At 46.2% G+C, this 14,718-nt stretch overlaps 1 protein-coding gene across 1 annotated transcript in view; it reads left to right on the forward strand.

Annotated features, from left to right (window-relative positions):
• The window catches only part of LOC119968632 (E3 ubiquitin/ISG15 ligase TRIM25-like), a 162,555-nt gene that overhangs the window by 87,812 nt on the left and 60,025 nt on the right, over window positions 1-14,718 (forward strand). The window contains exons 11-12 of the mRNA XM_038801254.1: window positions 9,358-9,422; window positions 11,950-12,046. Coding sequence (XP_038657182.1) covers window positions 9,358-9,422; window positions 11,950-12,046 — 162 coding nt within the window. The remainder of the gene's footprint in view (window positions 1-9,357; window positions 9,423-11,949; window positions 12,047-14,718) is intronic.

A 14,718-nucleotide genomic window follows, 5' to 3' on the forward strand; every position in this document is an offset into this window, starting at 1 on the left:
TCGGCGAGATCCCATTCTTGGATTTACTCCACCCCTCGAAGATGATGCAACGGGGTTACCGGCCAGAAGATAGGGAATTCCTAGGTAGGGAATCCCCCCATCACGCCAGCGAGGTTTAGAACATCTTCTGCAAAACTTGAAGCTGTTGAGGGGACACTCGCCAGGATGTAAAGGTCAGTACAGGGTGTGGAGAGAGACATGATTGGACAGTGTCCCCTGGCACCATGGCAATGTTAGGGCAGGTCCACTGGGAATCCCTTTTGGGGGTAGGGTTCCCTTTATATGTGGGTGGGCAGGAGGGTGCCTCAATGCTTGTGGGGAGGAGAGGGGCTTGGATTTGCTTTGATGCTTGTGGGGGGGGCACATGCTATGATTTTTGTGGGGAGGTGTGCTATGATGCTTGTGAGGGGGCGTGCTATGATGCTTGTGGGGGGGGCGTGCTATGATGCTTGTGGAGGGGGCGTGCTATGATGCTTGTGGGGGGGCGTGCTATGATGCTTGTGGGGGGCGTGCTATGATGCTTGTGGGGGGGGGCGTGCTATGATGCTTGTGGGGGGGCGTGCTATGATGCTTGTGGGGGGGCGGGCTTCATGCTTTTTGGGGGTGTTCTAATACTTGTGGGGGGGCATGCTATGATGTTTGTGGGGAGGTGTGCGATGATGCTTGTGGGGGGGGCGTGCTATGAATCTTGTGGGGGGGGCATGCTATGATGCTTGTGGGGGGAGGCGTGCTATGATGCTTGTGGGGGGGCGGGCTTCATGCTTTTTGGGGGTGTTCTAATACTTGTGGGGGACATGCTCTGGTGCTTGCGGGGAGTCCCGGGGCGGAGGTGGGGGGGGGGGGGGGGGAATTTCTTCTCAATACTAATAGATGTGCCCTTTATATATGGTGTCCCCCTCAGCCCTATCAGGCCCCGCCCTACCACCGTGATGGCGGGATTTACACCCCAGAGTTTCTTTTTGCACTAAACCCTGCAACGAAATCGAGGCTGCACAGCTGGAGAGCTACATGCCCGAAGAAGGTTCCGTCTATGGTGTTTACCAGGAAACTGCCGTTCCTCCCCCCTTTCAGAACTATCTGGTTTACTTTGAATTAAAGAGACATTCCAAAACAAGGGTTATACGAAGTATATGGTAAAGAATATCTGAACTGTGACCTTAGGCCCATGCAGAATCCGTTAAAGTAGTGCGCGGGTAGAAACCAAAGGTTAGGCTTATTTACGATATACAAGATCTCCAGCGTCTCCCTCCTCATCCTGCACAAAGTTGGGGTTTTTATGCTAGTGATCTAATCCCCTGTGAAGGGGAAGACGCACCCCCTCCTTTCCGGGGAAGCTCGTATTCAGTGGAGGTCACATGGAATCTGATAGTCCTGATGCAGTGACCTCCATGAGGATTCTAACATCCCACATTAGTAAATTGACCTTCGTTACTGCGGGCGTGATTCTCCGGCCACGTTTGCCTGACGACTGGAGAATCCCGCCTGAGGTCAGTGGAGTTCCCCATTGTCCGCCTCTCACCCGTGGTGTTCTTGCGGTGGGCGTGGCGGATGAATCCAGCTCTACATCTCCAATCAGCTGATGCCATGGAGTGATTTTGTTTTAAGCACAATGTACAATAGGGTAGGAATTGTTCATTGTTGCCCCCTGCCAGAGCTAAAAAAAAAGACCACTTATTAGGGCTATGCTGTTCTGTCTCGCATTCGACCTCTTTGCATCCCTCTTTCCTCTTCAGGACGTGACTAACGGCTGCTGTTGGCAAGGCAACAGGCTCAAATTTGTGTGAGCATGTTGAATATTTTTGCGGCACAAAATGGGCCAAAACGAATTTATACCTGAACATGTCCTTGCAAAGGCTTGGTTTATCCAACTGAAATAATCAAATCATGAACTTTTTTCTCTTCACGACCACTACTGTTCTCATTGTGCATTTTTATGAGAGCGGCTGGCACCATTTATCTACCCTAATCTTTGCTGTGACTGATATTTATGAATAGAGGATGCTCACCACCAATCTGTAGAATACAGCATGTGTCGCACATAGTGTTCCAAATATTCTTTGGCTCAACAGGTGGAGACCCCTTTGACAATATCCTACATAGAGCAAGTGTTCACATTGCACTGAACATCTTAGGAACACTGTTCAGAACAGGCATGGCTTCCACTGCGCACCTACCGAAAATGGGCTAGATTTCCTGCAAGGGCTTGAAGAAGCAGGCCACTCGTCCGGTCGAGTTTGCTCCACCATTCAATGAGATCGTGGCTGATCTAATATAGTCCTCAGCTCTGCTTTCCCATCTTATCCCCATGACTCTTGATACACTTTACAGATTAAAACTCTGTCTATCTCAGCCTTGAACATATTCAACGACCTAGTCTCTACAGCTCTCTGCGGCAAAGAATTCCACAGATGCACTACCCTCTGGGTGAAGAAATTCCTCCTCGTCCCTGTCTTGAATGGGTGACCCCTTACTCTGAGATTATGCCCTCTTTCTGAGACTTTCCTCCCAGAGGAAACCGCCTCTCAGCATCTCCCCTGTCAAGCCCCCTGAGAATCATATACATCTCAATAGTCACCCCTCTTCTAAACTCCAATGAGTACAGCCACAATCTACTAAACCTATCATAATGAAATGCTTCCTTATCTGGGCGGCAGGGTGCCACAGTGGTTAGCACTGCTGCCTCACAGCTCCAGGGTCCCCGGTTCAATTTTTGCCTTGTTTCCTGTCTGTGTGGAGTTTGTACGTTCTCCCTGTGTCTGCGTGGGTTTCCTCCGGGTGCTCCAGTTTCCACCCACATTCCAAAGATGTGCAGGTTAGATGGATTGGCCATGCTAAATTGCACCAACTGGTCAGGTGGGGTTACGGGGATAGGGTTGAGGCAGGGGATTAAGTAGGATGCTCTTTCCAAGTGCTGGTGCAGGACGAATGGCCTTCTTCTGCACTCTAAATTCTATAAACCTAGTTAACCATCTCTAGACTGCATCCAATGCCAGTATATCTTTCCTTAGATAAGTGGTAAAAACCAGTATTCCAAGTGTGGTTGAACTAGTGCCTTGTATAGTTTTAGCACGACTGCCCTGTTGTTATACTCCATTCCCTTTGAAACAAAGGCTAACATTCCATTTACCTTCCTCACCACCTGCTGAACTTATATGTTAGCTTTTTGCGATTTATACACGAGAACACCCAAACCCCTCTGTGCTGCAGCTTTCTGCAGTCTCTCTCTATTTAAATATTATTCAGCTCCTTTATTCTCCCTACCAAAGTGCATAACTTCACATTTTCCTACATTATGTTCCATCTGTCACATTTTTGCCCATTCATCTAACCTGTAAATGTCCCTTTTGTAGATACTTTGTGTCATCCTCACCACTTGCCTTCCACCTATTTGTGTGGCATTTGCAAACTTGGAAATAATGCATTCATTTCCCTCATCCAAATCATTGGTATATATTTAAATCCAGCACGGATCCCTGTGGCACTCCACTAGTTACAAGTTGCCATCCTGGAAATTACCCTTTTATCTCAACTCTCTGCCTTCCATCAGTTAACAAATCCTCTATCGATGCCAATATGCCCCCCCCCCCCCCCCCCAACACCATGGACTCTTGTATCTTATTCAGTTTTGTTTTGAAATTTCTACCTTTTGCATTATATGTTCCCCCATGTGCTCCTCCAAGGTTTTGGCACCACAGCAGGGGCTCCTGCATTTTACCTCCAGAAGCACAGGATACGTGACTCAATTATTATATTCGCCGACGTCCCATTATTTGCAACAGGTCCATTGCCAACCCAATGGGAGAAAACCCCACTCCAAAGTGTTTCTGCCCACTTTTCACATTCTGCAGGACACCTGAGACTATTATGTTCCAACGGATGTCAATTGCTATGCAAACCGATTCCCAAAGAGAAAATTGGCCAACTTATCATAACCTTTTTTTTTGCATTCTGACAACGAGAAAAAAAGTCCACTGAATTCAGAAGTTATAAATTTGGGATTGTAACCATTGAACTAAAACATTTATTAAGACAAACAAACGTAATGTAAAAGACTGAGAACATCTCTCAAAAGATTCGCACATTGTTAGACACAGAGGCAAACACCCTCTGGGCAACTCTCCCTGATAAGCATTTAACTACAAAATTCCAGTAATATTACCACAAGGTCAACTCACTGGGGCTGTAGGAAAGTTATATCACAAGACGTCTCAAAAATCTTCCACTCTGTTGTGGAAATCTAAATAAACATCAGGCACAAACTACTTTTTGCAGGCTGGAGACTTTTCTGGCTTAACTGGATGGCTGCAACTCTTCTAGGCCAGAGTTGTTTCTAGTAGGTCTTTCTCACACAGACAATCCCAAGAGGCCTCACACAGTCAGGATCAGACATTGCTCAATGCCCCCCACATTTTAAATATCCCTTTTCTCGTTCATCTAGTTTAGCTGGTTTAGCACAGTGAGCTAAACAGCTGGCTTGTAATGCAGACCATGGAAAGCAGTGCGGGTTCAATTCCCGTACCAGCCTCCCCGAACAGGCACCGGAATGTGGCAACTAGGGGATTTTCACAGTAACCTCATTGAAGCCGACTTATGACAATAAGCGATTATTATTATTATCTTGTTGATTCTATTGCTCCTTTACACTTCTTTGAATGTAACTTTCCCAACATATAAAAATCCTTCATGTTCTCTCTATTGCCCCCATTTTCAGGTCAAATAAAATGTAATAAAATGTTTTCACTTATTTACAAGTTATAAAACCTTTACTCACCATTGGAATTTAACCGTTGACAATCTAAGCCCCCTACATATCTCCTAATGCAAATGACTATAATTTCCACCTCCAAATTATACTTCCACATCATACTGCTCTTGTAAACTCCACATCATACTGCCCTCATAAACTCCACATCATACTGCCCCCGTAAACTCCATATCATACTGCCCCCGTAAACTTCACATCAAACTGCCCCCGTAAACGCCACATCATACTGCCCCCGTAAACTCCACATCATACTGCCCCCGTAAACTCCACATCATACTTTCCTAGTAACTTGATTGCAATCTTCATTGGGAATGGTTAGTTCAGTTGGCTAGGCATCTTGTGTGTGGTTCAAAATATTGTCAACAGTGTGTTCAAACTCATTTTGGCTGAGGTGGGCAGTAGTTTGACAACCCTAGAACAGAACATAGAACAGTACAGCACAGAACAGGCCCTTCGGCCCTCAATGTTGTGCCGAGCCATGATCACCCTACTCAAACCCACGTATCCACCCTATACCCGTAACCCAACAACCCCCCTCATTAACCTTACTTTTTTAGGACACTACGGGCAATTTAGCATGGCCAATCCACCTAACCCGCACATCTTTGGACTGTGGGAGGAAACCGGAGCACCCGGAGGAAACCCACGCACACAGGGGTAGGACGTGCAGACTCCACACAGACAGTGACCCAGCCGGGAATCGAACCTGGGACCCTGGAGCTGTGAAGCATTTATGCTAACCACCATGCTACCCTGCTGCCCCGAACATGCGAATAATTGAGCATGTTATCTGTAGATAAAGAAGATTTTTAAATATCGGCTAAACATCCAGCAGGATACATGCCTCTGAATGGAGTGACCACTGGCTCTAAAGTAGTGTTCCGACTTCTGAGTCAGAGGATTCTCATCCCACTCCAGCCACCAGCAAATTTTTTTTTTAAATTTAGAGTACCCAATTCATTTTTTCCAATTAAGGGGCAATTTAGCACGGCCAATCCACCTACCCTGCAGATCTTTGTATTGTGGGGGCGAAACCCACGCAAACAGGGGGTGAATATGCAAACACCACACGGACAGTGACCCAGAGCCGGGATCGAACCTGGGACCTCGGCGCCGTGAGGCTGCAGGGCTAACCCACTGCGCCACCGTGCTGCCCTCAGCCACCAGTACTGAGTGGAGACCAGAGCGCTAACTCTGAGCTATGGGTACTCACAGCTGATGGATACGAGTGATACGTCCTCTATCAAAGGTGAATAGGGGCACTTTTGGCCTGTTTGCAGGCCATTTAAGGAGCAGGTAGTGCAAAGTGAAAAACTTTGAGGAATGCAACAAGAAACCACTTCAGCTACTCTTCTGCAGTAGGTGACACAAAAATATCATCCATGTGTGAGATTTGGATCAGGACGTGCTCAATCGTAGAACACAATGGAGAGACCGAATACAGGTAACTGAGTTCAATATCAAATATCCCAAATACTGGAATGTGAAATAAAAATAACATTTTGGAAATGCTCAAAGGGTCCGGCAACATCTGTAGGAAAGAAAAACAAAGTAAACATTTCAGGTCGATGTCCTTTTATTAAGGGCTGAATGGTCCGAGGATTGGCAATCACCATCGGATTGCCTCTCTGCTCCTGATTTTCTCTGCTGGAGATCTGCATTTCTGGATGGGACTTCTGATCCCAGCTTCTCCAGAAATATTCTGTCAACCTGAGATGGAGCTGTTTCTTCATAGCACTGGATCATCAGGGAAAGACAAGCCATGCCCCTTTTTTGGCACCATACGTGGTGATTAAAGGGCTTAAACGCTACAAAGAGAATTTAATTGGATGAAATGGCAGGTGGCAAGTTGGCGGGGTCGTGATATTGTCGCTGGGCCAGTAATCCAGAGACCCAGCGTTATGCTCTGGTGACCTAGCTTTGAATCCCACCAGAGCAGATGGTGAAACTTGGATTCAATAAAAATCTGGAATTAAAAGTCTGATGATCATGAAACCATCATTGATTGTCGTAAAAACCCATCTGATTTACTAATGTCCTTTAGGGAAGGAAATCTGCCACCTTTACCTGGTCTGACCTACATGCGACTTCAAACCCACAGTAATGTGGTTGGCTCTTAAATGATCTCAAGGATGGGCACTAAATTCTTGCCGGCCAGCGACGCCCACATCCCATGAACGAATAACAAAAAGGCACATAGGCTGGTAAGTGAGGTTTTTTGGGGAGACGTTAGGTAAAATGGCAAGGTGGCAGGTGGGTGGGGTAGTAGGTGAGTGAATGGGTAGTTGGGTTAGGTCGGTTGGCATTAGAAGGGTCAGGGGGAGTGGCTAGTGAGGTTGTGTTGGTGGCATTGGGGGGCAGTTGGGTGGGGTGGGAGATAGTCAGGTCAGATTGGGGGGGTTTCTTTGTAGGGCGGGTTTGGGGAGGCTATTGGAGAGTTTGTGATAGTCGGGTGGTTGTGGTGGGAGGAGGAAGAGTTAGAGGGTTGGGGGGGGGGGAACTGGTGGGGGCGAGGGTCAATGTGAGTGAATGGGAGGTCACTTTTATAGTTTCACACGAGTTAAACTAGGAATTTTCCTATAATTTCCTTGCTAATTATCCAGGTAAGTAAGTCAAAATCCATCCAAAGTCTCCAACTCTAACTCTGAGTTGGAGACATTTTCAGAGGACCCCAGTGGAATTGCCCATCGCAAGTTCAAAATTCCTGGGAAATTCCTACCGAGTCATTGCGTTGGAACATCCAAATATCCAGTTGTGCAACTTCTGCGGTACGGCTGATCTGCGGCCGTCTGGAGACCAGGAAATTGGGGGCAAGTGTGTGAATTAGTGGAATTAGAGGAAAACTGTGGTGCATGATGTATTGTATACCATAAGTGATGTACCTGCTGTTTCCTGCAGTCGTTTTAAAATGCTAGCAAACACCAAGCCACTGTAGTCGCAGATAGTTATTTGCCTCATTCCTGCTTTGTCACCTTTAGACTCAGCTATTCCAATGTTCTCCTGGTTGGCCATTCTCCCACCTTGCCTTTCCTGTGCATGTGCCCCATCCAGAATTTGTTTTTGTCCAAGCGTTTCATCTTGCAAGAATGCCAATGTAAGGCAGGATAACACATTTATTCTGTATGAGAAGAGAATGCTGATTGGTTGGCAAGTGGACTCATAGTTGGTGTTCTTACATTTCCATGCGCTGAAAGATTCGTCTTCTAGGTAACCTCATAAGTAGGGCTTTTTGCTCACCATACAAGCTTGATGCTGAAATGGGCACATCAAAGACATCCTGGGGGTTAATGGCTATTCTGATCAGATAATGTCATGTTGTCTGTCAAGCAGACTCACCAACATGCCTAAGGCCATAACTTTCAGGTCTGAAAATAACCGAGTCTACCAAACGGTAATTTATCTCACAACTTTGAGCAACAGATGAAGCTAGCTGTTTCACTCTGCTGCAATGCAGCAACGTGAGTGGCATTCGCCACAAACAGGATACTGTTTTCAAGCCTAAAATGCACTCTGCTTATCACACAAATGAGTAATGTGGCATATGAATTACAGTGCTAGCGCGATGCTAGGTATGTAGGCCGTATGTTGCAGTAATTGGCAGATCGTATCAAATGTTATTCGTAATGGGCAAAGTACAGACTGTAACCAACCAGTCTTTGCTTGCAAAACTCAAAACGCAGCGTCCAACAATAGATTGGACAACATAAGCTAAATAATCTTCAGAATGCCAAGAATTATGCCAGCAACCAATTTAAGATGGTCAGTCAGGCTCACAGTGTGGCAAATTTCCATGTACTGGGAGCTACATATATTAGTGCACAGGACCCTGTTCTTTGAAGACAGGAAGAACATATACACACATTGCATCTGTTTCAGCTGAACAAAATAAGTGTCATTCCACAGGGAAATACCTGGACCAGAGTCAGAGTCAAGTTGCCTGGTTTAAATCTGAAACAGTGCTTAGCAGTTAACTGTTAGTCACCGTCAATTGGTGCATTCTTCATGTCAATGCTTCGACAATTCAGAGTCCATTGTCAACCAATCCGCACTCTCTTCTCACACAGTATACATTTCTTTTTTACCCTTACATTCGTATTCTTGTGAATTGTGTTGGTTAGTGCAAGTTGAACAACTTTGACAAAGAATGTTGTTTTCAGCCATTTTTTAAATACTTATCCTTCTTTCTAAATCTCTCTATGACCTTGCACCTCCATATCTTTGTAAACTCCTCCAGCCCTCAGATATTTTTTCAATCTCCACTATGACTTCTTTCTCATCCTCTAAGACACCATTTACAACCTACCTCTTTGCCCAAGCTTCTGTCCAAGTGACATTCTTGGTGACTTTGTGTCAACCTTTGTTTGATAATGCTCTTTAGGACATTTTGTTACATTGGGATCTGCTAGAAAATGCAAATTCTTGGTTTTGTTTTTATATTTAAATGATTAAAACTAAGTAAATTTGCATTCGGGCAATAAATATTCTGGTTATTCAGCTGGAAAATGGAAGCATCTACTTCCTCCTCAGATACATTTCATTGACAGCTTCCCTTGATTTTGTTTTGATTTTTCTTGTCTGTGGTTGATTTTTAGATATACGTATTGGTAAATCACAAGCTGCGGAAAGGCCTTTCTCAAGCAAATGCTTCTGATTATTCGTATTAAATGAGCAGTGTGCTATATTCATCGGTACATTATGTCCGGCATTGTTGACTCAGCTGATCTACAATCTCACTCGCTCAATTTTTTAATGCCACTACGCGCATCCTAAGGTTGAAAATAAAATCAAACTTAAGTGAAATGAAAATGAAAATCGCTTATTGTCACAAGTAGGCTTCAAATGAAGTTACTGTGAAAAGCCCCTAGTTGCCACATTCCGGCGCCTGTTCGGGGAGGCTGATACGGGAATCGAACCGTGCTGCTGGACTGCCTTGGTCTGCTTTCAAAGCCAGCGATTTAGCCCTGTGCTAAACAGCCTCAGTAAGTTCCTTCAGGTGGATCTCCTTATATCGCCTGTGAATTGAAAGGTGAAGACAAAGACAGAGCAGGTGACTGAAAAGGATAAAGAAGGGCATTGACCAGGTTCCCAACTCCTAACTGTTGTGAATTTGAACTAATCCAAAACTCTGTTGGCAATCTCTGCTGACTTACGTTCAGCAAGTTCAGCAATACCTCAATTTTAAAGTTCTAGCCCTTCCATTCAATCCCTCATCTCCTTGCCCCTCACGATCTCGGTAATCGTCCCCAGCCTAAAACATTCTGCGACCTCTGCTTTCATAGTCAGTAAGAAGTCTTACAACACCAGGTTAAAGTCCAACAGGTTTGTTTCAAATCACTAGCTTTCGGAGCACTGCTCCTTGGAGTTCCTTACGTTCCAGGTGACTATCCTGGTGGGGGGCTTCAGTTCCCTCGCTCCTGTGGGATTAACCATACTTACCTGGTGGACTCGCCCCTGCATTCCGGGGTTCCCCTTTGTTAGGGGGCCGTCCAAGATGGCTACTATCACTGCTCTTTTCATGTGGTCTGGTCCCTGCGCTCCGGGGCGTCCCTTTGTCCCGGGGCACCCGACATGGTCGCCAACGTTACATCCACCATGTGGGTTTGCCCCAGCACTCCGGGGTCTCCCTTTGTCCAGGGGGGCCCAGCATGGCCGCCCACTGTGCGTCCGCCACGTGGGTAGTCCCCTGCATTCTTGCCCAGAGACCGTACTGGGTGGTAGCTTGCAGTGCTTCCTTGTTCCGAGCTCCTGGTTGGGTTGAGAGTTATTACTACTCTCATTCTAGCCCTAATTTTCCCTCCCGACCCTTCCCCTCCCCCTTTATCTCCCCCTCCCATTTACCGTTCCAATGTCCCTCTTTCCCCTATCCCTGTTTGCTCCCTCACCCCTGTTGTATCCCCCCCCCCACACACCTGGTGCCTTCCCCCCTGTTGGTGGCGTGCCGCGGCCCGGCTCTGTTGCATACCTCCGGCGCTAGCTTTCCCGTTAGTGCGGTGACCCCACTCCCGGGAGTTACTGTCTCACCCCTTCTCTATGGTTCCTGCCCGATCTCTACCCATCTTACCCTGCACTCCTCTTGCTTGCTTTCCCATTCTCGGCTCCACTCGTTCTCTCGTACTGGGCCATGGTCTCCCACCTGAAGCGGCCTCTCAGGTAGTGGTTTGCCTTTTGCTGTTCACGGTGTGTTTCCTGTGGAGGAGGAGGGGTGGGGAGGACAGGTGTTGCCTCACACACCCCCCCCCCCCCCCCCCCCCCCCCCCCCCCCAGCCTTCAGCGTGCTGTTACTCCTTGCCTGGGGCCCCTCATTTCTTCCCCAGAGTTTCTCTGGGTACGGCATACCAAAGCGTACACCATTCTTATAAAGGGCTGCTTTCGCTCTGTTAAACTCAGCCCGTTTTCTGGCAAGGTCAGTCCCAATGTCTTGGATTTGTTTATTGTCACGTGTACTGAGTGTGGTGAATTATGTGCCATCGTAATTCACACTGTATTGCCTTGCATGTATTGTGTCCTTGTGGGCTCTGTATGTGAGCCGTTGTGCGGCTCTGCCCATGGGGGGAGATGAGGAGTTTGTACAGGGCTCCACCCTTGGCTCTGCCCATGGCTCCTCCCACTAACCAGAAGTATAACGCACTGCAGCCGTAAGCCTGCTCTCAGTTCCACTGGTCGCAGGCTGGCTTAGTTGTTAGACTATTAAAACCACAGTTTACTTCCAATCACGTGTCTAGTGAATTGATGGTCACATCACTGAGGTACAGTGAAAAGTATTTTTCTGCGATGTTAAGAAAAATGCGCAAGATGTCATTTGAAACATGAAGGTCTGATGATAAAACTCAAGGAACATGAGAAAAAGCAAAGTAACAGAAAAGATCCTATAAACGTAAGTGTAATGAAATGCTAAAAAAAGATCTCGCAGAAGGCCTTCGAAGGGTTAACTGCAGACAAAAGTTCTTTAGAATGCAGACAACCATTATCATACAGGCCTTGAGATAACGAAGCAGCTAATGCTGTAACCTGATACCTTGAGTTCAATTCGGATAAAATTTTATAAAAGTTAAGTTTTAAGTTACATAAAGGGAATGAGTTTTCGACCCTTTAATAGTAGTTAATTAGTTTAACAAGCGACTGATTGGAATTGCCAGAATCTTAAGTTTGAATTACTTGAAATAAAATTTATTTGTGAATGATAGAAATTTAATGACACCAGTTACAAGTGGCAATCTGGAGAGAACAGTTGATTTAACCGCAGCTAACTGCTTCTTTTCAAAAAGCAGTCAACACCTTTTTGTAAAATTGTTAAAAGAGTAGAATATAACATGAAACATTTAGGAATACAAGAAAATACAATGCTTAAAAAACATAAGGGATTGAAAGGCTGGAATGCCACAGAATAATTAGCAGGAAGCCTCCCTGCCAGTGAGCTGACAAACCAAGGTCAAGCTTAACATGAAGGCACTCTCATGTTAGGCATTACGGATACTCGATGTGGAATTAAATGGACAGAAAGGATATTGCGTTCAGGAGCAAAAGAAAATACTTTAAAATAATGTTGTGTAATCAGCAAAGCTGTTTGAAGGGTGATATATACCCAGCCAGACACTCACTCTCAGCTTGCAGAGTGATTTCGGTACATGGGACTGACAGAATACAAAAGCCGAGCAGAACCGCAGAACAACCGGGAGACAACCAACAGATAAAGAAGAGAGATTGTCGAGGAGGCCCAGGAAGGTCTGATCAGCCAACCAGGAGAATCCAGAAGCAAGATCTTTTTACTTTTCTGTAAAGACAGTGATTTTATCTCTTAAAAGAAAAAATAAAATAATTTAAAGTTTTAACCTGACACAGTGATTATTACAAAAGTCTACTTTACTTACTTAGCAACGCGGGACACAGGATCGATGCTACTAAGGGGTAAGTAGATAGAATTCTTCTATGAAGATATGGGTTATGCCGGGGATAACTTGAAACACTAGTTTGACCTGAATAGCACCCACATAAGTCTGCATAGGAGTCAGGGAGTGAGAATCCCTGTCCACCATTTAGAATATCTTGATCCTTTTTTGGTATAGGGGAAATTCTAAGAATAGTGGTGAGATTTTAACATCAGCGAGCAGCTCAACAGATCATTAAGTACATGGGAAGAAAAGGGAATAAAAGAAAATACATAATAGGGCAACACAAGGTATACAATGTAACTACATAAACACCGGCATCCGGTGAAGCATACAGGATGTAGTGTTAATCAGGTCAGTCCATCAGAGGATGTTTTAGGAGTCTGGTAATAGCGGGGAAGAAGCTGTTTTTGAGTCTGTTTTTGCGTGTTCTCAGACTTCTGTATCTCCTGCCCGATGGAAGAAATTGGAAGAGTGAGTAAGCCAGGTGGGAGGGGTCTTTGATTATGCTGCCTGCTTTCCCCAGGCAGCGGGAGGTGTAGATGGCTTCAATGGATGGGAGGCAGGTTTGTGTGATGGACTGAGCTGTGTTCACGACTCTGAAGTTTCTTGCGGTCTTGGGCCGAGCAGTTGCCATACCAGGCTGTGATGCAGCACGATAGGATGCTTTCTATGGTGCATCTGTAAAAGTTGGTAAGAGTTAATGTGGACAGCTTGAATTTCCTTAGTTTCCTGAGGAATTATAGGACCAGTTGTGCTTTCTTGGTGGTAGCGTCGATGTGGGTGGACCAGGACAGATTTTTGGAGATGTGCACCCCTAGGAATTTGAAACTGCTAACCATCTCCACCTCGGCCCCGTTGATGCTGACAGGGGTGTGTACAGTACTTTGCTTCCTGAAGTCAATGACCAGCTCTTTAGTTTTGTTGGCATTGAGGGATAGATTGTTGTTGCTGCAGTACTCCACTAGGTTCTCTATCTCCCTCCTGTATTCGGACTCGTCGTTATGCGAGATCCGGCCCACTATTGTCATATCGTCAGTAAAGTTGCAGATGGAGTTGAAACCAAATTTTGCAATGCTGTCGTGTGTGTTCAGGGAGTAGAGTAGGGGGCTAAGTACGCAGCCTTGCGGGGCCCCGGTATTGAGGACAATTGTGGAGGAGGTGTTGTTGTTCATTCTTACTGATTGTGGTCTGTTGGTCAGAAAGTCGAGGATCCAGTTGCAGAGTGGGGAGCCAAGTCCTAGGTTTTGGAGCTTTAATATGAGCTTGGCTGGGATTATGATGTTGAAGGCAGAGCTGTAGTCAATAAATAGGAGTCTGATGTTGGAGTCCTTGTTGTCGAGATGCTCTAGAGATGAGTGTAGGGCCAGGGAAATGGCGTCTGCTGTGGATCGGTTGGAGCGGTATGCGAATTGCTGTGGATCAAGGCATTCTGGGAGTATGGAGGTGATGCGCTTCATGACCAACCTCGCAAAGCATTTGATTACAACTGAAGTCAGGGCCACCGGACAGTAGTCATTGAGGCACATTGCCTGGTTCTTCTTTGGCACCGGTATGATGGTGGTCTTCTTGAAGCAGGTGGGAACCTCGGAGTGGAGTAGGGACAGGTTAAAAATGTCCGCCAACACCTCTGCCAGGTGGTCCGCGCAGGCTCTGAGTCCACGACCAAGGATCCCGTCTGGGCCTGTCGCCTTCCGAGGGTTCACTTTCAGGAGGGCCGATCTGACTTCGGAAGCTATGATGGTGGGTATGGGTGAGTTGTGGTCTGCTGGGGCACTCAACACCGGACTGTTGGTTACCTGCTCAAACCGAGCATAGAATGCATAGAGTTCATCGGGGAGGGGTGTGCTGCAGCCAGAGATACTGCTCGGCTTTGCTTTGTAGTCCGTTATGTTGTTTAGTTCTTGCCACAACCGCCGAGAGTCTGTCTGTAACTCTAGCTTAGTTTGATATTCTCTCTTGGCATCTCGGATGGCTTTGTGGAGGTCATACCTGGATTTCTTGTATAGGTCAGGGTCGTCTGACTTGAACGCCTCAGATCTGTCCTTCAGGAGGGAGTCAATCATG

Source organism: Scyliorhinus canicula, chromosome 7 (genome assembly GCF_902713615.1).
Source record: "Scyliorhinus canicula chromosome 7, sScyCan1.1, whole genome shotgun sequence".
NCBI lineage: Eukaryota > Metazoa > Chordata > Chondrichthyes > Carcharhiniformes > Scyliorhinidae > Scyliorhinus > Scyliorhinus canicula.